The sequence below is a fragment of the Molothrus ater genome, chromosome 19, assembly GCF_012460135.2.
Source record: "Molothrus ater isolate BHLD 08-10-18 breed brown headed cowbird chromosome 19, BPBGC_Mater_1.1, whole genome shotgun sequence".
Taxonomy (NCBI): Eukaryota; Metazoa; Chordata; class Aves; order Passeriformes; family Icteridae; genus Molothrus; species Molothrus ater.
In genome coordinates this window covers 7,800,894-7,823,707 of record NC_050496.2, presented here as the reverse complement: position 1 = coordinate 7,823,707, position 22,814 = coordinate 7,800,894, and the positions used below count along the sequence as shown (strand labels likewise).

General features: G+C 42.5%; 1 protein-coding gene across 1 annotated transcript in view; it reads right to left on the bottom strand.

The window, feature by feature from the left end:
• Positions 1-11,234: 11,234 nt before the first annotated feature.
• Positions 11,235-22,814, bottom strand: part of STXBP4 (syntaxin binding protein 4) — a 66,870-nt gene continuing 55,290 nt past the window's right edge. Inside the window, exon 23 of the mRNA XM_036394295.1 lies at positions 11,235-14,100. Coding sequence (XP_036250188.1) covers positions 13,989-14,100 — 112 coding nt within the window. The 3' untranslated portion in view covers positions 11,235-13,988. The remainder of the gene's footprint in view (positions 14,101-22,814) is intronic.

Genomic DNA, 22,814 nt, shown 5'->3' with positions numbered 1-22,814 from the left:
GTGACATCCACCTTGCTCCTAGGTTTCCCTCTTGAAAAAACAAAATGCAGAAAGCAAAGACCAGTTCTTAATCGTATGGGTTTAAATTATTAAGAACCCAGAAATGTGATAAACCTTTCTTATCTTTGGCAGGAAAGCCTGACCTTCTGTGGAAGACTGGGAAAATTCCTACAGACAAAAATCAGGCTTCTAAATATAAAGGCAATAAAGTCATGCTATGTCTTTTAATGAAAGAATTGCTGTAACAGCAGCAAGTAGTGCAGAAATGCACATTATTAACTGTATGCAGTTTGTCCTGCAGGTTTAGATTAATTAAATGTTGTTTCTGAGACTGGGGGATGCTCTTTTCCCCCTCTTTTTTAATGCACTCCCCCTCTCAGTTCCATGCAGTACCTGACCGGATTCCTGACACTGCTGCCAGCCCACAGTGCTCTTCCTGGGTACCCCAGGTACACCCAGCCAGGGCATTCTGCTAAATTTCCACCTCTCTTATGGCCCATTTTGTTCTATTTAAATCTCATCAGGAATTTCAGCTGGTAACTAGTTGCCATATCATATCAGAATATGTTAAATATCAGCCTACCAGGCTTCCCAGGTTTTTGAAAACCTGCTAATGCAAATATCAATGCAACACAGAGACTGAACACTGTCTTAAGAGGCAAATGCACCCTGGATTCTGTGTGTGTTTATCTCCCTACTTTATTTGATACAGAAAGTCTGATTAGACCTCTAAAGATTATAGTTTAAAAAGGCTTGGAAAAATAGAGTAAGTTGGACCTCTTTTAAAATGTATATTCCAACTCAGAAGCAGCTTTACTGATAGAAATCCCAAGGCTGGATTTCAGTGGCATGGCTGGGTGTTTATCAGAAGGAAAAGGTGGTATTTTCCCATAATCGTGTGTTGGCTTTGTCCTACCAGCATCCAGGGTGATGCAGGATGGAGCAGCTGCACACTGCAGACTGTGCTCTGAGGGACAGGGACAGATCAGAGCCCTCCTGCCTCTCTTCTGCTGGAGGAAGCAGCTCTGCAGAGTCTGCAAGCCCAGGCTCATTGCTGGGGTCTCCTGCAAGGACAGATGTGCACAGGGACAGTGTACACTGAAAGAGACACCTCATGTTTGCCATTTCAAGCAGCACTCAGCTCTGTAAAGTTTTTCTGCATTAAATCGAAATGTTTAAGTTAATTGAGATGAATGCAATGATAGCTGGCAGCTGTATCTTAACAACCCCTCAACATACACAGGCACAAGGAAGCAGAGCAGCCCTGCTATTGTTTGTTGCTTTGTTCTGCCTTTGACATTTTTTTTTATGCCATGATTTCTTTTAAAGTTATCTGCTCTGATCTACAGCAATGTGGGTGCATAATTGACTGTATTTGGACTAGAGATATTCTTGTCTGTATGTTTTCTTGGCCAGGCATTTAGACTACAAGCTGTATGGAAAGCATCAGGCAGTAAGTTATGCAGAAAACATCAGACAGAACTGTTTTAATATTAAACCAGCTTTGTAATATTTTTATTCCCATTAATTTTTAAAACCTTTAAAAAAAACCCTTTACTTAATTGGCTTGCAGAGTAAGTTAGTTTTGAAGGCTTAAAACTGGCTTTTTCTTAACAAGTTTCTTAGGTTTGGGGTTTTTTGTTTGTTTGGGTTTTTTAACTGCCAAAGGGCATAAACATATAATTTTCTATAGCCACCTGACAGCATCCATGCAGGGAGATAAAGATGTCTTCCTCCTGTATTTTCCCTTAAATGACTTTGACCTGGAGAATACATTATGTTGATTGGCATGAGAAAGAAGGCTGTGATCTTATTTTTACTGTTTGTTATAGCAGCTTCAAACTTATCAAAGAAAGAAATAGAGGCTTTTTAGATGGCTGCTTGCCAACAGCACTAATCAGAATTTTAATGAGATTTTTTTTGAGGCCTAAATTAGGTCTAATTAACAATGTATAAAGCTAACGTATAATGCGATGGAAGGATGTAGCCTACTGCATATAGAATGGGTTCCAATCTCTTTACAAATAGAAATGTTGAACAAAGTGCACATTTTTATGCAGGTTTACATATCTGCAGCTCCCTAGTATTTCTACTGCTATGCCTTATTAACAAATTGCCTTTGGAAATGTGGCCCTCAACTTCATAACAACTTTGGCATCCCTTCAAGGGAATAATGCAGGTTCTTATGGCTGAACTCCCTGTGTGGCTCCCACTGACTGACACAGACTCCTGGGTCCTGCAGTCTCCCTTCGCTATCCTCCTGTCTCCCTGTGGCCCAGTGTTCCCATTGTTTGTGGGAGAGAACTGGCCTGGGACTCCCATTTCCCAACCAGCACTAAAGGCAGGGTTATATTTAGTCCACACACACTGTTTTTCTCCAAGCATTTAAGACAGAAAATGATTAACAACTCCAAAACGTCATCCTCAAAGCATGGCCTTGTTTCTGCCCCCAAAGAGTATTTTGTGCAAGGAGGGATGAACTAAAAGGATTTTTCTCTATACAGGAGTTTGCAGTTATTTATGGTACCACAATTCAGTTTTCTCTTTGTCTGGCTGAGCTGTTACATATAAACTATTAAAAAAAATAAATCTTGTATCCAGTTGCTCATATGAAGCTTCATGCAATTAAACACCTCAAAGTATGGAATTGCTGCTTCTGCATAAGTAAACATTTTTATTCACATACTCAGACCATTAACGAGGAACCCTCTTGTAAAGCCTCTTTCCAAATTTCATGTTTAATAAACAAATCTCATTTCTTTATGCCTGAAAAATCAATACCTCTTCTGATTCATTTAGCTCATGACAGATGACCAGCAGCAGTAACAATGGGGGCAAAGAGCCCAGATGAAACAGGCCAGGACAGAATGAATATAAACCCCCAAATAAACTCTGCCCCTCTCACAAACTCAGGTGCATCAGTACTGTGCTGTTGGGCTGAAGTGTTCAGAACACTTGAATGGGACTTTAAGTGCTGCTCCAGAACAGGTTTATCTGCAAAGTTGTAACCAGAGCTTACACTAATTAATAGAATCTGTCGTTAATGAGGCAGTCTGTCAACTGACCATAAACGTTGAACCAACATCAGACACACTCCAAGGAAGCTTAAATAGCCATTTCAGATGTGTATTTCTTGAAGTGTTTAAATAAATATATTCACATCAAGTTTAAGGAAAGAGCCAAACCACAGGGCAGAGGGAGCCAGAATCATTTTGCATCTGTTACAACACTCAGAATAATGTTTGGGTTGATTTATGGGGGAAATATTTGTTTTTGAGCTGGAATTTTGGTAACTCGGAACAGATGTTCACAGTGTTGAAATACTGTCTGCCCATGCAGCTCTGTTAAATCAAGTGCTGTTACACATTTAAACTAATCTAGGAAAAAATTAATATCCTGTGAAATTGCTAATCTTACAAAAGGTGCATACTAATAGGATTCCAATTTGATTATCTTTCCATTTTATTGGAATCTCAAGCCATACAATAACACCTGCAAAAAATTACCAGAGCAGTGAGATTTCATCTGGTTTGTGACCCTGAGTGGAGAGGAAGTGCTTGTCTATCACTATTTCTTTCAAAGCATTTTTTCAAAGTGTTGAACCAAATCAGCTTTCTGACTTTTTTCCCACCTTTGCCGAGCCAGGGGATATTTAAACAATGCGGAGAGAAGGTTCTTGTAATGAGAGCGTTATTTGTGCCTCCTAAAAATCATTAAGAATTCGGTACAATATTTTTTAAAAGTCCTATTTCTATCTCTTAAAGACCCCTGACTGCAGAGCAGCCGTGAACGCAGCTCCTTCCCCGCTCACACCCATCACCGCTCAGCCGGAGAGCAGCGGGAGGGCGGCTCCACCCCGCGTTCCCTTGGCCGGGGGAGCAGCGTGGTCCGAAACCCAGACGGCTTCGCACCCGCCCCAGGGGCACTGAGCTCCCCAGCTCCGAAGCAAGTGGCACTTCTGTCGCTTTGGAGAGGCTGCCTTTTTGTCTTTTCTCCTTTCTTCCTAGGCAGGCAAATTGCAGTCTCCTCTGCAAGCGCAAACATCCCGAACAATTTGCTGATGCAAATTCCAGGCTGCCAGCAGAGCTCTGCCTGATGGCTTTACGAGGGCTGCGATTCCTTCTAGGAACTTTCAGATATTCTAGTGCTGTGTTCTTCCTTCCCAGGAGAGATCCAGGTGAGGTGGTGTGCACCTGTTTAATGGCTGTCCCATTTGCCCATTTACCTCTTCCTCCTGAGCCATCGCTCTGTTCTTAGTGACCGATGGCAGTGCCCTTGCCAGGGGCTTGCTCCTTAGTGAAGCAAACATTTTGAATTACTGAGAGCTGAGCTCTTGCAGTTGTACCCAGCCACGTTCCCTCCCTGCTTTGGTGCCCTCCTGGCGTGGCATGGCACGATCCCTCCCTCAGCCCGGGATGTGCTGCCGCTGCCGGGGTGCGATGTCCCTGAGTGCTACCAGCTGGGACAAGGGCAGGCAGAGCAGGGGGACTGTGGGGCCTCTCCTGTTCCACACCAATATGTCATCCTGAGGGATGCACTGGGAATGCCGGGAGAATGCCGGGTGTATCAAGCTTGTTGTGCAAACACAGTACAAATGCAGATTTTACTCGTGTGCTCTTTGCGGGCAAGTTTGTATTTATAGTGGTGCCGTGAGTCACCTCCTCAGCTGCCATGGATACAGAGTCCCATCCGCTGGCTCCATTCAGCACAATCAGCTCCTCACAATACTCTGCATTTGTGCTTGTACAACTCGGGGATTGTTTTTTTCCTTGGGGAACTCCTTCCTCTTTGTCCTGGAGCCATCGGGCAGGGCAATGCCTCCACGGCCAAGAAGCTTCTATGCAACAGAAACAAAACGTCAGCTGCTGCAGACTTTTAGACAAGATTTTGGGAATATTTCTCTGATGCTTTGCTCAGATATCCAGCCATCCTTATTTTATCTTGGTCATTCTCTAACTGACCTGCCAACTATTTTGTTGTGTAAATTCTTTCCTGGAAAACCTGTCCTTTCTGCAAGAAGTTCATATTGGCTTATTTTTATTTTCTTGAGCAGGAGATTAAAAAGTTAAAAACTTTTTTTAACTACTGTTTTTGAAGAATAAATTTTTTTTTTGTAATTTAAACCTTTACACTTGATCTGGAGCCTTCACTTATTGAGACAGTTCAGTGCAGGGGTGGAAGCACCAGTCTGGTGACCTTGGCTCTCCAACCCCTGCCACCACTTGCTGCATGACCTTGGAAAAGTCACTGAGTTTTTATCAGTGTTGTCTCTCTCTCTTTGTCCCTGTTCTCTGTAGGATCAGGTAGGGAGGATCTTAAGAGGGTAATGCCTGTATGCCAGGTGAGTATTTGCCAGAGTTAACTGTGGGATTTCTTAGATATATAAAGTCTGTTATGACACTGACAGCTTGCAATCCACTTGTACACAGCAGCCAGGTACTTGTTTCCAGTAGGAAGTCTTACAGCAGTACATTAGACTTCTCTGAACCTCACAGTAACATCCTTTTTGGATGAAGATCCTCCATCTCTCAAGCCTCTTCACTGAGCTGCTCAGAGGCTGCTCAGCAGTGTCTGCTCAGTAACAGCATCTGCATGGACCTCAGTCACTGCAGATTTCTGCACAAACCCTCTTACAATGCTCCTCCATAGGAAAACTGAACTGTGGAGACCCCAGCTGGATTTGGGGTTTTTGATCCTGACAGGTGCTGGGGGTTGTTGAGAGCTGAGCCAACCTCTGCCCCTCGGAGCAGGTGATGGACGTGGCTGGTGGGGGTCCAGCCTGGGACAGGGACACTGTGAGATGCTGTCCTGCAAGAAAACACCTTGACTGGTCTGTGTTGTGAGTAGGTGAGACTGATTTACTTAAGAGTTGCACTGAGGTCCCTTGGAAGTCAGTCAAAGGCTTTGTTATGCTAAGATTAGTTGCTCTTGAGTAATCTCTACTACAGCAATTCACTCTCACTGTTGAAACGCAGCTGCTACAGCTCCCTGCCACAGTGACTGGGTTTGGAATTCAAAGAAATCTGTGGAAATGTCTTATTTCTGGTGTAAGGATCAGAAAAGGGTCTATGGTGGTCCATACCACTGAAAAGGCTTTTCTGAAAAGGGAACACTGGCTTTATTATAAACATAGGATTTGCTGTCGTCTGAGTGTGCTTGTAAATTTGAATAAAAAGTAAAACATGCACAAGTTCATGGGAGAGGACCCTGTAACTAACACACACTGTGGTTGCAGACATAAAATGCTGTGTTTTCGCTTTGTTTAGAGAACAAACTTGTCAGCAGAGACCCCTTTGTGATACAGCAGCAGCACCAACAGCACTGATGGGAGTTTGAAATCAACTGAAAAACCCATTAGGCTTTCCAGTTTTATATTAGTTAACAGGAGATGTGATTTCTTTTTAATATTTTTAACACTTCCCCTCAAAATTACAAAAATCAGACTGATTTTTATTCCAGTTTGCAGGTTCTCCAGGCAGAGGACTTTGTCTACAAGAATTGAGAACCCTGGCAGCCTCTCCCTGGCTCATGGAGTGAGGCTGTGACAGAGGATGGCAGGAGCTATTCTGAGCTCAGAAGTCCTCCCTAGTGTCACTTTCATTCAGGCATGGATTTCTCTTTTCTGTTCCACTAGCTGCTATTCCCTTTCACAAAGAAAGATGTCAGCTGGGTTTTCTGTAGCAGAGCTGGCGCTGCTTGAGCCCCGTGTGCCAGCAGTCCCCTGGTTTTTAGGTGCTGTTTTACAGCTGTTCAAGTGGCTGCTGTAAAGATCAGAGGGACAGCCTGGCACTGGCCTAATCCATCAAAATATTGGGTTTTTCAAGAGCAGTAAAATCTCACTCCAGCTCTGGATCTCACCAAAGCAGATGAGGTTCACTGACTTTCTGTGCCTCAGTGTATGGATGATAATGTTTGCCTGCCTTGAGAGCTGCAGAGGAATGACGGCTTTCCCACGAGGATCAACCTTGCTGGGAGCACAAGTGAGGCTTCCCTGGAAATGTGGTACCATTCCAAGTGGAGACTCCGGGGAGAAGTCTGCCAGCAGCCTTTTCATCTTCCCTGCACCCTGACTCATGAATAAACATAGGCAGAGAGGGAGGAGATGAAAAGCAGCCAGGACCGTGTTGCTGCAGAGCTGTGGATCTTCCCGGGCAGTGCCTATAAATGGCTCCTCTCTTTGGGGCTGCCCAGGGTTTTAGCAGGAGTTCGGTGTCTCCCTGAAGGGAAGCAGAGCAGCCCATGGCACTCACGTGCTAAAGCAGCTCCCACTGATTTTAGGTTACATTAACAGCAAATCTGGGGATTTGCTCTGCTCCCTCTGCTGCCGCGGCTCCAAGCATCAGCCGCGTCTGATCTGCCTTCAAGGGAGGCTGGAATTTGTTTGAATCCCACTGTTACCTAGAATTTAACACGTACTCCACCTCCCAGAGCTGCGTGAACCGGCACAGGGCTATCGTGTGCAATAGTCTTAAAAATCTTGGCAAGTTAATTTTGAAGAAAATCTCTGATTAGGCAATAGCTCCTGCTAGCAATTACCAGGCTTTTATCTGTAGCTGTCAGTGCACTGTAAAAAGTGGCAGTTACTCCCATTTTACAGAAGAAGCAGATGTTCCAGGGACATCTGAATAGATTTAATGCAGAAATTGCATGCCTAAAAGGTGTTCTAGAAAATCCCATCATTATCACATGACTGATTTTATTCAGTGCACCCAGGAATTCAGATCTGCCGGCTGTGTTTTGCTTCTCTTATTTGTTTTAAAGCAATAATTCCAAAGTTTTCATTTTGTTTCCCTGCTGAGGCAGAGGAAGAGCTGGAATGGGACTTTTTTTTTTTTTTTTTTTTTTTGAGGCAAACTTTCAGGTATGGATTTATTCAGAACTTCTTGAGGTTTAATTTGGTTTTGTGATCAAGAGGCACAGAAGTCACATTTGTGAAATCCAATTAGGCTCCAGCCCTGGCAGGGACATGACCTGAGGCACGTACATCCATCTGAGTCCCTGTGCCTCCCTGCTTCTAAAGCCCTCAGCCTCCATGGCAGAGCTGTGCTTCTTATCTCACGTATTTGGGATTACTGCAAACTCAATTCACCCACTTGGGAGCTATTAGAGCTGCAGTCCTTCCCTTGGAAACGTGGCAGTGACAGGGAGAGAGAGCTGAGCACTGCTCTGCTCCAGGGGAAGGATCAGATCAGAACCAGGCAGGGCAGGAGAACTGTAGATGGATGGGTCCAAGAACAATTTCTGGGTGCAGTGGGCACAGAGGGAGGAGGCTGAGCCGTGGCCTTGGCTTTGGCCAGGAATGACAGCCTGCTCTGCACATCTCTGCTCGTTCACCTCCCAACCTGCAGCTGCAGCTTGTTGGTACCTTTGCAGAGCACACTGGTTTTTGGATTCAAGGTTTTCCACTATAATGAGCTAAAAGTTGTCAGAGCAAGGAAGAGCTCCCCTGGTAACACCTCCTAGGATCCAGCTCCTAGGGAGGAGGTGATGCCCATGGCAGGGTGCCCCTGTCCTCACTCCAGCCCCAGAGCCCTTGGCCCCAGAGCCCTTGGTTCCAGTCCCAGAGCCCTTTCCCTTCTGGCTATAGCAAAAAAAGGAACTCAGTCCTTCTCCTTACCTGGAGAGCTGTAACTTCCCTCAGCCACATCAGAAGCTGAATTGCTAATTCTCCCCGTGCTCCAGGCAAGCATCCCTGGCCCAGAACAGCTCCCTGGGAGCAGCCACTGGTGCTGTTCAAAACGTCACTCAGGATGACCACTGACTTTTCTTATAAACAAGAACCTGCATTTTTATGAATGTGGTGAAATTACCAAGGCCTTTTCCTTCAGTTTCCTGTAAGTGGGTTAAATTGTGTATCCAAAACATTGGGACAAGCAACAATAACAAACCTGGCCTGAAACAGACTTCAGGGTTTTGTACCGAACAACCTCTGAGCACAGCAGTAAAACATTTTTCTGTTACCCTCAGCCAGCCACAGGAGTTTTCCTGTTAGTGAACATTTACTATTGATTTCATTTTTGGCTTTTGTATCATTCTCTGCAGGACTCTAAGTGGTTATTGGAAACAGCAGAGCCTGCAGGACTGTGCTGCTTCAGCATCTGCAGCCAGAATGGGTTAAACACAGTAGAGTTTAGGCTCAAGGGACTGGACTGCACGCCCAAAGCTGAGCAGAGAAAGGAGTAAGAGATAATTGCATTTACACATTTTCAGTTAGTACCAAAATTCCTTTTGGCTGCATCTTTCAATTAGCCAAGTAACAAGACAGGCATTCTTCAACAGTTAGGGCCTATTTCCTGATTCTCTGTATTTTTATAATTTACAAGAGTTCTGCATTGCATTGATGGTGTAATATGGTCTAAGAGAGCCAGGCAGGTTCTTACTGGGCCTCTCTGCTCCTGCTCATGCCATGGCAGCAGTGATGAGCAGCTGTCTTTAGCTGGGAACGTGAGCCCCACAGTGACCAATTACAGCCCCTAACGATGCGTCCCCAGTGGCTCGGTCTGGAGATTAAAATGTGCAGCTCAACCAGGGCCTGAGTTCTCCCTGTCCCTGGAGAACTTGATGCTCCTGCTGTTCTCAGGAACAGTGGGGTTGGAAAGGAACAGGGATGCATTACCAGCCTTTGGAGTGAAAATGAAAACATCAGCAGGAACCCCAATACTTTGCTTGGATCCTTTCTCTTTCCCATATAAGTGCTGTTATTGTTACATTTCTATTTCAGGCAGGAAACATAATTTTATTTCTTTTTCCATTTCAATCATTTTTTAATGAATTCTCTTCACATACAAGAGCAAGGATAGTTCTTGACGATAATAATAATTGGACCACAGGGAAATACTGCCTTGTGGGTAGCTGACAGGCAGGGTACTTGAGAGGAGATGAAGACAGCTCTGATCAGAGTGTAGCTTTTGGGGGTCAGGGTGAAATAGTGACTTATGTGAAACACCATCAAAACTACTGATTTTTCATGGTTTGCTTTTAGCCAAGAAGCCTAACAATGAAACCAAAATTCCCCATAGTGACTGGCTGGAGAAATTGCATTCCTCCTCATCAGGATGAGGGGTCATTGCAGCAACCTCCCTTGTTGGAGCCCTCAGTGAATAATAAGGATTGTGTAGCTGCAGTTCAATGTCTCTATCAAATATCCTTCTTCAGGTGAAGGAAGAACAGAGCTTATGTGTGCTTTGGAAAAATGCTGGACTAAATTCTCTAGAGTCTTGAGCACTGCTGTAAACAGCGTATTATCTTGTAATAAAATAACTAAAATAACACCTGTATTATCTTCTAATAAAATATCCTATCTTAGATGAGTGTTGTGAAAATACCAACCTGTTAAATCCATGCCAACATCAGCCACTGTTGGTGGAAACAAAACTAGAATGAGCAATAAATAATCAAGCCACCAGAAAACATGAGCAGAGCCTGGATGGTACAACCTGTGAGCTGGCTGGTATTTTTAGTGTTACATGAAAAGAATCCTCAGGGAAAGCCAAAGCTGGTTACAGAGGACAAAGGTGAGGCTTTAGTCACTGGTATTTGATTTTTGGTGCACTATCACTGCAAGCAGCCAGGGGAAAGATTTACTAAGGTATTTAGGTATCTAAACATGCCTAGCAGCATTTATAGCAGCATCTAAGTAGGTTAGGTGCCTAATTCCCATTAACTCCACGAACACGTTTAAGCTGCTAAACATCTCTGCAAAGCTGGCCCCAGTGCCTGGCCTGACAGGTGCCAGTCTGAACTGGTGTGACTGGGCTCACTCCCTGCAGGCTCTTTGGAGTGGAGAGTGTTGGGAACACACAAGGACCAGGAGCACACAACTCAACAAAGGCTCCTGAGCTGACTTTAATTTCTGCTGCTGACTTAAAATAGAGCCACATCAAAGTCACTCAGAAGAGCACTTGCAAAAAGGCCACTGAATTTTGGAGTTTGGTTTGGAGTCCTGTGTGTCTTGAGCTGAGGGTTAAGAATCCCATCAGTTTCCAGAAAATGAAACATTTCACAAGGCAAGCCAGAGCAGCATTTCCTGAGCTCCTGGAGAGTCTTGCACACAGTCAACCCTGCACAGCCCAGCCTGTTCCACAACCACAAATATTTTTCTAAAAGGATTTTCCTTTCCTTACCTCAGTGGCACAGGCACCTCCTGAGTGTCAGAAATGAAACAAACCATTCCTAAAGCAGTCTGTTACAAGAGGCTTTTCAACAGATGGAGAATGTTATGTGGAACAGATTCATTACAATATAAAGGTGTAGTTTTATTAATTTAAAGGCTATCACATGCACTTTAGTATCTTTTCCAATTAATTTTTTAAATTCAGGAATAAAAATGAAAATTTGCCGTTTACAGTGTTGCATATGTTGACAACTGCTCTTTACAAATTCTGTTCCAAGTTATGCTAGAACCATTTTCTCAATATACACAGTTCAGCTTAAGCAAAATAATTTTCACAAAACTATTTCACATAAAGGAAGAGATAAGGGGAGATCAAGAGAAATAACCTAGGAAACAAGTATACCAGTGTACAAAAATAGATTGGAACATTTGGAGATCGTAGGTAAGAAAATGTATTCTCAACCCCAGAGAATGTGAACTGGTGCATTATCTGAGGAGGGAAATGCTCACTGGAGCAGCTGAAGAGATGCAGAGATCTATTTCTAACATCTTTAATTTCTAGGCAAGTTTGTAAGAGAGAGAGAGGAAGAGGCTGCAGGTTTGTGCCACACTGGGGTCTGTGGGAGGTGGCAGTGAGAGGAGCAGGCAGATTGTCCCCGTGCACAGCAGGCTGCACCCAGCAAGGGCAGCACGTGCAGAGCTGTGCCCCTGCAGCTGATCCAGCAGGACAGCTCTGAGCTGCTCTCCATGGAGCCCCTGCTCTGCAGAGCCTGCCTGAGCCACACTCCCCATCCCTAAAGAGCTGCTCCCCTTTGGGCACCCAGCTGGCTGACACAGCCACGAGGCTGCAAGAGGCAGTGGTGGCTCAAACCTCTCCTGAGCAGGACTGGGGAGCTGGAATCTGTGTGCAGGCTGGGTATCACTGAAGGATGAACACAAAGTGCTGTCATAAAGCATCCAAGTGACTACTACAGCAAATACCACAAGGAATTCAGATGACATATCTTCTGTAGGTCATGAGTCTGTGCCATTCTGAGAAAAGGGATTTAAATAAAAATGATTCTGGAGTGTCCAAGCCTGAAACTGAAGCACATGCTCTGTCCCTTTGGCCTGAGCTCTCTGGGAGCACAAAGGAGGCTGTGGAGCATGCAGGAGCCACTGGAGCAAATATGGCTAAACCATTCATGTGTTATTGCTAGGAGAAGTTTTCTTAGAAATGTAAGTTACTGTAGGTCTGCTGAGCAAGCTTTTTTTCCCTAATCCACACCACCTGTGTAGATTCACAGATAATTTGGGTCTGACCTAGTTGAAAGTACAAAACAAATTTTTCCTATTTGCTTATTCAATATACCCTGACATCTATTTCCTGCAAAGCCTGTAAAGGCCTCTTTTGTGAGCTTCAGGAAGAACATTTGGTGATGTGCTCTCCAGCTCTCTGGCCAAGTGCAGGAGATTACTGGGCTGCTATTCAGAGGCCTGACTTGGATTTCAAAAAAAGGTGAATTATTTTGGTTCAAAAGGATCAACTGTTCCAGGGAGCCTGACCTGGCACAGCTCTGCACTGCTGAGGACAGAGAGCATGGTCAAGGCACCAGAACTGAGAGTGAGTCTGGTTTTGATATTCATTCCTCAGAGGACAAGGATTCTTAACTCCAATGCCACACCTGCTGAAGACAGACTCAAAAAATGTGACTGCAGCCTGTGCCCTCCTCACACTGCCACAATCCTCTTCTCCCTCCTGGACTGAAGCAGAGATAGAGATTTGGCATATCCATCAGTGCTTCTGCAGGTTCAGGTCTGTCTCATTCATTACTAACACCCACAATTATATACACAACACACATATAAAGAGCCTCCAGAAAAATGTAGCACAGAATCATACATTTGACAAAGCTGACATCAGACATTGTGCTGCGAATAATGAGATTTAAAATATCCTGTGCTATTGAGGTACACAGAAACCTGTTCATTAACTTGCACCCCCCCATCATTTTCTTTATCCTCTTTAAAGCATCACTGATGTGTACAAAATGATTTTGTTCTACTTAAAAGACCAGTTCTGAGGAGGTGACTGATTTCTGCTGATCCTGGAGGTGGTTTCACAGGTTTCATTGTACTTGAAACTTCACAGCTTCCACTGAAGTATTTGATGTGTGTCTGTATTGGTTTAGCAGAATACAAAAGTAGAATAAATTTCATATTGCCTCATATTGTTGTCAGAGTATGATGTCCTCTATGAAAACTTTCTTTTTACTTGACAACTTATCAAAGACACATTTTCTAAATCTCAACAACCAATCTTAGTAAGTATTTGTATAAAAAGTCATCAGGGCTCCAATATTCATAATAAATCACTAAATTTCTAGTAGCAAAACTTATCTGAACATTTTTCCCACAGAAATAAGAGTTTTCAGTTGAATTATCCCCATTATTCTCACTAACTTTGGTTCAAAAACCCCACCTCACTTTGCATCTCTCAGTCAACCATCAGCTGGAATCTACCACCAGTGGTCTCACCTTAAATCTCATGTTGCTCAGAGCTGTGAAAATTTCAGCTGACCTGGAAAATTCTGCTTCAGGTCAGGGAAATGATGGGTCCGTGGGGAAATCATGAAAAGATGGGACTGGGCCCTAAGGTGAGACTGATCCCTGGCACACCAAAATGGGGCAGATTAAGGACTCCTGTGGCACCTGCATCCTTTGTAGCACACATCAACAAACCCATCTCAAAACCAGCAGAACTTCCTCCAGCTTGATGAGGAGAAATGTCACCAGGTACTACTACATCACACTAGAAAGTAGGTAGATTAAAACCTGTGCATCTGCTCACTAAGGGACTAAAACCAGACCAACTACTCTCTGTCCACAGCTGTCCTCAGCTCTTGGGCCCGGGAAGGTCTCTGATCCCATCCTCCTCCTCCTCGGAGCAAAGCAAGCTCAGAGCGCTCGTGACGGGGTGGATCCAGGACGTGGTCTGTGTCACGTGGCTAAAAACCAACAAGAAATGCTATCAGCAACCCCAAAGAGGCTTCCCCATCCCAAAACAAGGAATTCCAGGTGGAGTCTGGAGTTGTAACAATCATTATGACACCTTCAAACACAGAATTGTCTTTTTCTTCCTAACGGCAAGATTTTTAAAAACAAAATGTGGAGTCTGCAGAGAGCCAGAACCTGGACTGGAGGTTCCAATTCCCATTGCAATAAAGAGAATGCTTTTGTATGAGACTCCTGACACAGACTGCTGACATTTCTTGTTAATTATTGGAGCTGCAGACAATTAACACAGCAGGATATTACCATGGCTATCTCACTGGTTACAGCCTGAGGGAGGCAGGGTGGCCAAGAGGAAGTTGAGCAAATATGGAATTCCATTGTAGAAACACACTCAGCTCTTTAGAACATGAACCCTGGAAGAGTCCAGGGCCAGGCTGGATGGGGCTTGCAGCAATCTGGGATAATGGAAGGTGCCCCTGTCCATGGCAGTAAGGTTGGAATGAGGGGCTATTTAAGATCATTTCTACCCAAACAACTCCATGATTACTATTCTAGCATCCTTAACTAATTCCCCTTGCAGAAAGAATAAAAAAAAGAAAAAAAAAAGTTGTTTTTTTTTTTTTTTTTTTTTAAGGCTGTGCTCCCACAGCCTTTACACACACAATAAAAGGGCATCAGTGCTGATTTTTAAGGTTTAAACCCTACACTTGACATGCAGGCTAAGCTGCTTTATAGTCTCTGCAAAGCTTCTGTGTGAATGGAAAGAGCCCAAGCAGGGCTCAGTAAGGACAGACACATGGACAGGTTTGGAGTCTGTGGTGAGAACACTGCACACCTTGTGAGTGGTGTGTGCATGTGAGCCATACTGTGTGTGGGCAACACACTGCCTCTTCTCCCTTCTGGAATAATGTGTTCTTGGGAAAGGAAATAGCTTCTTTTCACTTGGAAAATAAATCTTGCTAATAAATTCACAGCTTTTATAGTAAAGTCAGTGCAAAGATTAATTTTGTAATATAAGTTCACTACAAGAACAAGCTGAAAAGTATTGTAGGTATAATAAATGCCATGAAGGACAAATGGCTCTTCTCCCATGTCCTAACAGTGTCCCTAAACCCCAGGTCTGTACTCACTTTCCAGGTGCATTGGTTTAATTAAATTTGAAGAACTACTCTGGATTTACCTTTTCAAGTGAGAACACTCCCATGAATAACTGATTACAGGAACAGATATATTGAAGCAGGAATTCAAGTCAATGTTCCACTACACTGAGTGATGGGTTTGAGGTCACTGTTCTCATCACCATGATCATACCATTCACACCTTTCAGCTGAGTGCACTGAGCTTAGAATCAGTTGGGTGTGATGAGGATGATACTGTTCACCAAAAGGTAAATATAATCCTCATGTAAATCCCTGCTCTGAACAGGTAACCTGTGAATTCAGGCACTACCTCAACTGAGGCAATGCCTGAGCAAGGACCACACAAGGAAGACAAAGATAAAGGCCATACTCTCTATTCTCATACATTAAGAAAAAGAAAAACCAAAAATCAAATCCCAAAGCTCAAGTTATGTGTAAAACCAGTTCAGAAGTGCTCTTTTGGTGGGAGCAGGACTGGATGCATTCTATTCCTTCTTTTGTTACAAAATATGCATTACTGGGGTTGTAGGATCAGTTTCACAGGAGTTAAAACAAAAGGAAAAATGAAAAACACGTTCCTACAGAAAATACACTGCAGCAGACAATGATCACTCTTAAGGACAGTAATTCTTTCATTCTAAGAAATCAAATGTACTTTTTTTACTAGGAATAAGAGCAACTTGCCAAACATTTCCAATGTTTACCTTTGGAAAGTCAGGTGACAGCCAACATGAACATGAAAAGAGTTGTTTTACAATGTTTTATGAGAGACTTGGTAATAAAGTCTGTGCAACCAAGAACACTGTTCCCATTATCCTACAACACAGGGAAATGTATGCATTCATATTTATATTATGAATATATTTACATTTGTAAATATACTCAGAAAAATATCTTTGCTGCATATTTCTGCAATGTTGTCTATAAAGTCAGGAAATGCCTTGTTTCCCAATTAAAATATTCAGTCAATAAGGCTCAGTAGTGGAGATGTGCTCCAAACTGAAGTCCCAGCATGTGATTTATTGGTATAACACACAGAACTTCTTCCAATACCTGCAGAATTACAGGTGCTGAATGAACTGGATTCCATCCATTCTACCTCTGCCAATGCAAGACTTATTGCCTCCAGCACTATTTTAAGTGTTTATATTGCCTACTTTTATCAAACCATTTCTGAGCAATCCATTGCTGAATTTAAATAAGAGCAAAATGATTTTAGAATATTTTTCTTTTCCCCATTTTACTTCCTCGTGTAGCATGCCCTGACCTGCCGTGTACCTGAAGCCCTGGCTCCATTTTCTCCTGAGCATGCAGCATCAACCCTGTGAAATGGGAGAGACTGCACAGGAGTAAAGAGTTACATGGAAAGGCACCCACAGATCTTTGACATATCCAACTAAAAATTCTTTGTAAAGTGTTTCTTCTTCAGAAGATTCTTCTCCTACTCTCTCCAGGGCCAGGAGGCAAATGACAGCATGCCCAACTTCCTGGTACTGCTTTAAGAACTTCAGTTTGCTCTCACACAAATTAAATGCATAAAATTCTCCAGATCTTTAACAGTGCAAAACTGTGGCACTGAAATCTGGGTTACCTTTCTCTGTATTTGATAGCATAAGATTGTTTCATCACTGGTAAGAAAGAAAAGAACCCATTTTCATTCATTTTCAAGAAATGGAGGCCAAGTTTTGCTCTTGTCAAGCTGCTGCTGCAAACACTTCTGGTTTGAACCCAGCTCCCTTCAACTTGCTCTGGACTTTATCCTATGGGCAATTCTCTTAAGACAGTTTGGTTTAAACCCTTTGCCAAAATCCTTCCTAGGAAAAGAGCTCTTATAAATAAACATTAAGTCCAGATACCATGTCTCACATTGTAGACAGACACACACAATACGTGCAGATTATTTAGGTAGAGAATAAATGTATAAACCCTGCTGCTGTTTATTTTTAGCTCTCCAAAAGTGCTGTGACTAAAGAGCTTTGACATAATCAGTCCGAAGAGATAATCCCAGATTTACTGGTTTGGAGAACATTCTTGTATTAGAAATACATCCTCTCTGATTTGTGTGTTAGGGCCAGCAATAAAAAGTGAGAGGGAGTCCAAATCTACCTCTAGGTTTTGTTTAACTGATGCAACTGATTTGAATATTAAAGGAATATTTGGAAAGCCAGCATTAGAAAGTTTAAATGTACAACATTTTCCATTTGCAAATATTCCTGTTCAAAAGTCTAATTTAACATTTTCAGAGCAATTAGCAACATTTAAAGATTTGCAGGTTTTCAAACAAATCACTGCTATCGGAGGGCAGCCAAATTTATTGCTAGAAAACAGAAACATTTGATCTGGAAATATGTCAGTAGATTAGGCTGTCTTTTTAACATTAGCAAACTGCAGGACAAATTTCAGAGCTTGGGAAAACAAAACATGAGAACAGAGGGATGTTTTGGCAAAGAAATAGTAGTGGATTATTTCAAATGCCATTATAATTACTCTCCTTATGGCTCTTCCTTCTTCACATGGAAAATTATTTCTTTTAAAACTACAACCTCAGACAATCTTTTAAGAAAAGAATAACTCAAAAATTCAGAGAAAAGCTAGTGGGAAAAATATCTGCACATTTTTTTAAAGATTCTAAGCATTATCAAGACATCTTTTTCACCTTAAATTGTGCTTTCCAGCCAGGGCCAAAATCTGGAGCCTAACAGGGAACTGTGAAGTCTTGCAGACACCCCCATGCTGTGGGTCTCAGTGCAGGATGTTGCCCTACAAACCTAACATGCATTATTGGAAGTTGTTTTTTTTCCCCCCTTTTGACATGGGGTGACATTCACAACACCTGGCTCAATATTTCAACTGCACCAGGGTTCCTGAGCTTTAAAAGGAGCCACCTTGTGCAAGATCCGTTTGTTTGGGAGCAGTTCAGGAGAGGAGATGCCACCTTAAGCAATTACTCAGTCAAACTCTCCTAATGAATAGGGACCATTACTCATTAGGGACCAAAAAGGATTTAGCTGTATCTGAACTTAAAATGCCAAATTCTGGCCTCAGATGAGCCCTGTTCTTCTCTACCAAACTGAGCAGCATGGAAGATGAAAGTGAAACTCTGCTCATGTGAAACAACACAAACCCCATGTTTTCCTCCGTAATGAGCATACCCCATAAACTAAATCCATGTAATCCATAGTAGTAATTTCACTAAACTTTTAATCTGCCTTTGCTTTTTGATTTCCCAATCTTCACTAGCCCTTTAACATACAAGGGTGCTCAGCTGAAGAATATTGATGCTTGATGAAGCTGTTCCTGATCTCTGCCCAAAACCTCTGCAAAGGCCTGGTGGCCCCCAGTGCTGCTGAGAGCCAGGGATACTGCACACCCTGAGAGCTTCACCCTTTGGTGCTTCACTGTTGCTACTGCAATAACCATTAAAAAATGAAGCAAACAGCACTGCTAGATGTAGATGCAATGGGTTTAAGGGGGCGTGCTCTACACTACCCAGAAATCTATTCCACATGGTGCTTTGGTAGTTTTCACACTTGCATGCATCTCCCAGTGGGAAGGGCTGGAGTTGCTGTGGAAGGAGTGTGTGCCATCTGCCAGAGAACACCAACTCCTCACTCCCTCCTTACCCACTGGCATGCAGGCCCTGAGCACTGCTGGCTTGGAGGCTAATGAGGGCCAGAACTACAGGAAAATAAAGAACAATGCCTCTGAATGAAGATCCTGAAACTTAATCCTTCATGCAGAGGCTCTTCCATCCTCCCTGCCTGCTCTAGCAAAGGCTCTGTGTCACTCTGTGCTGGACTCCACACAAGATTTGCTGGAATTACTGCCTTTGGCTTTTGTTTTCAGGCCCTTCTGTTCCTGCTCCCCTGGTGCTTGGGACAGCCCTCCCCTTTGCTTTGCAAGGATCTTTTATCCCTTTCAAACCCACTGCCCCAAATTTCACACCTCAGAGAAGGCTCTCAGCTCTTATTCTAATGCTTCTCTAAAGCAACTCTCTTAAGCCATGATCAGAATTCCTTGGGCATATTTGGAAATGTTGTATAATTAGAAAATATATAATCAAACATAGGTCCTGCACTATAGTGGAGCTGTCCCAGCTTGCAGCAGCATCTTAAGGACCTTCACATCCTGGCAGGGAAAGAGAATCACCCTTCCCTATTAGAGCAGGTCACAATGGAGCAGGAGTTCCAGGGAGTTGCTGCTCCTGAAGGCAGTCCATGGGATCAAGGCAATAGCTGGCCTGTGGTTACAGCCAGGCTCCCTCACATGGCTGTGGAGTTTAGTTGAATACAGCAATATTTGGTAGATAGGATGGCCAAAATGCTGGAAGTGGGTCAATTCTGTTGCCCTCAAATCTCTACCTGCTTCTAAATCACTCTATTATTCTATTAAATATAATATGGAACTGCTGGTGCTGCACCTCACACATTTTAGGAATGCACTTAAACTATTTCTCAGCTTTCCAGAGCCAGTGCTTTTAACACTTTGCTGTTGTCCCTTATGAATTTAAACCTGGTATATTCATATTTTGTTTCTTCAGCTCTTGGAGGCAGCACACACCTGCAGAGCCAGGCCAGCCAAGGTGTCTGTCGTGGCTGGAATCCCCTTTGGAAAGGCCAGGGGTTGGAAAGCAGACACTAAATGCTGTCAAGCACTGGAAAACTCTTGCTATTTTGAAGAGCAAATGCTGGGAGGATCTGCCAGGAATAACTTATTCTGAGCTGTAACTAAAGCATTTTAATTTAGCAGGTAAGCAAGTAGAGCAAAATAAAACAACTGAGTGACATTGATGCAAGTATTATCAATCAATCAATCAATCCTGAGAGCATCTAAGGATGACAGATACCAGACACGAGTCCTAAAGGCAGCTTGAGAAGGGTTTTTGCACTGCATTTATCAAGATAGGATTATCTGAAAGGAAACATTCATTTTTTCTTTTTCCTTTTTTGTTAAAATTCATTTAAGCCTGTACCCTCTTACAAAAGGAACATGCAACCTCTAATAGTACCCCAGGAGATGCTGGGCAGGTCCTGGAACATGTCAGTGACCTTAATTTTACTGGTGTAATAAGATCAAGAGCACTTGTCACCTCATGGAGCTGTGTCCTGAGGCAACATAAATGTTTCTTGTATTTCCCTCCGAGACTGCAGATTTTGCTTGAGTATTAATTAAAGACTGAGGGATATAAAGTGAAACCCCAGAAGACAGTCTTGCTATTTATTCCTTGATTAAACCAATTAAACCCTTGTCTACTCAGAAAAATCTATGAGCCATTTCAGAGGGCAGTAATCACTAGGAAGAAGATTTATCCAGCCAAACAGTGTGTGCTGCATCATTAAAAACTGTCAACAATAAACAAATTGCCTGAACTAAAATAAAATCAGTAACAACAGCAGAATCTGAGCCAAGGCTGAATCAGAACTAAGGTTTGAGAGACATCCCAGGCACTTCTCAGCTTGAAAGCACTACCTGAAATCTGTCTCCCCCAGTATCAGCCAAGTGCTGTTCCTCTGGCAGTGCAGGTTCAATGTGTGCAGTTACTCACAGTCCTGTGTCTGAGTGAGCTGCATAAGAATTCCAGTGCTGTGTATTTGCAAATGCATCAGAGCACGTTCAAGGCTTTTGTTTAAACTTCTTGTGCACTAAACTGACATGAACCTGGAGCAGTGACTTTGCTCCAGATGAAGCACATCCTAAAAAACCTTGCTGTGTGCTTTGATCTGCTTCTGACGGCCCTCCCAAAACCCAGGGAGCAAAAGAATTTCACTTTCTTGTGTTTTCTCACAAAAGAAATTTTAACAGATGCCTTCTGTGACAGGCCAGAAGCTGAAAGAATGTTTCTCCATTTTGGTTCTTGATATTAAAAAAACAAACAACCTCCCAGGAAAAAAAAGATTGCCCAACCAAAAGCAGCTTAAGGTCTTAACATTCTTGTATTACAAGCTCATGTTATCATAAAATCCAATGCCAAGTTTCCTAGTTCTACATCTGAGATTATTTTACTTACAGTCATGCAAAATGATTTCAGTGAGAATCAGAGAAACTGAATTCCAAAAATCTAAGAGAAACATGTCAGGACTAGCCAGATTCACACGGCTTCTTCAGAAGGTGTGTGAACTGATGCTGAGCTGATGGATGGACACAGCTCTGGGTCCCTGTACTTTAAACAGCAAGAATAGCAGATAGCACTTGGTTAGTGCTCAGCCAGTTCTATTTAAATACTTGCCACTTCTTGTGACTATATAACTATTTATTTTCATTCAGGAGAATTTAAGTATGACAGGTAAAAGGAATTATTTTCAAAAACAACCTGTTTTTTAATGAAATGTAAAACTGGAAAAGTCCAAATTTTAAGAGATGCAAAGTAACTGCAGCTTTCTTTGAACTTGGTGGAACCACCACAGCATGCCTCAAATTACCCATCCCTACCCACAAAACATCAGAGTTAAGATGGGGACACCTACAATGATGACTTGATAACTGCTAATTTTGGTGCAAGTAACTTGCCTACTGCTTTACAAGGAGCTGGGAACAGAGCTGGCACTGGATTCAGTCCAGGGGAATTTCAATTCCATGCTGAAATCAGTATGGCAGATCATGAGTTTTCTTAGTTTGCTACTTTGAACTGACTGAAAACTAAGTGGAACACAGAGAAATTTACTTCTACATAAGGTCTGCTATGATTTGAATTTAACTGATTTCTTCTAGTGAGGGCCACAACCCTTGCTAGAGATAACCTGCAGATAACCAGGATATTGTAATACACCAGAGTATTCAGAAATGAACACACCTCAGTGTGTTCGGGCTGCCATCCTTCATTTATAAAGGAGCAGAAATGTGCAGAGAACATTTAGAAAAAGAACCAATTTATATTTTCAACTTACCATGCAGTAAGTAAAATCAATTGTGATTTATTTCCTTTTATGATGATACCTTTAACTCTAATGCTGCAAAACATCAATGTTTATACTACAGAAGTTCTTCATCTATCACACATGCTCTGCTATTCTTAGCTCAGCTAAAATGATAAACAGTTTCTATGAATGCCCACTTTTCAGTAAACTGAATGGTATCTCTTTCCCAAGCAAGACCAAACAAAATAAACTTTTATAGTATCTAAATACAATGTGTCTACTTTCCAAGTAGAAACCTGATTTGTTAGGCATGATTTTAAAATCGACTGGAACACATCATTTGTGGTTTTTATTAATCTGTATTTTCTAAGTATTGACTTTAGGCTTCTACTTAACCTGGAGCAAATTCTCCACCTTCCAATGGAGCACCTGAAGTACACAATGTCTCAATGGGAAACTTCTGATTTTTAGATAAATTGCTGAAAGATAACCCTAAACAAAGCATTACTGTTTCCCCTTTGATGTAAGATAGAAAACATCACAGGCCCTAATATATCTAAGGGGAAAGATCTCAAAAGTTTTAAAATATTTGATTTAAAGTATTTGAACTTCTACTTGTCTTTTGTGAAAATTTAAGATAAGCATTCTTGAGGAAAATAGCTGTTAATGTAGAATATTTGAAATCTAGTCCTATTAAAATGCTAGAGAAACAGT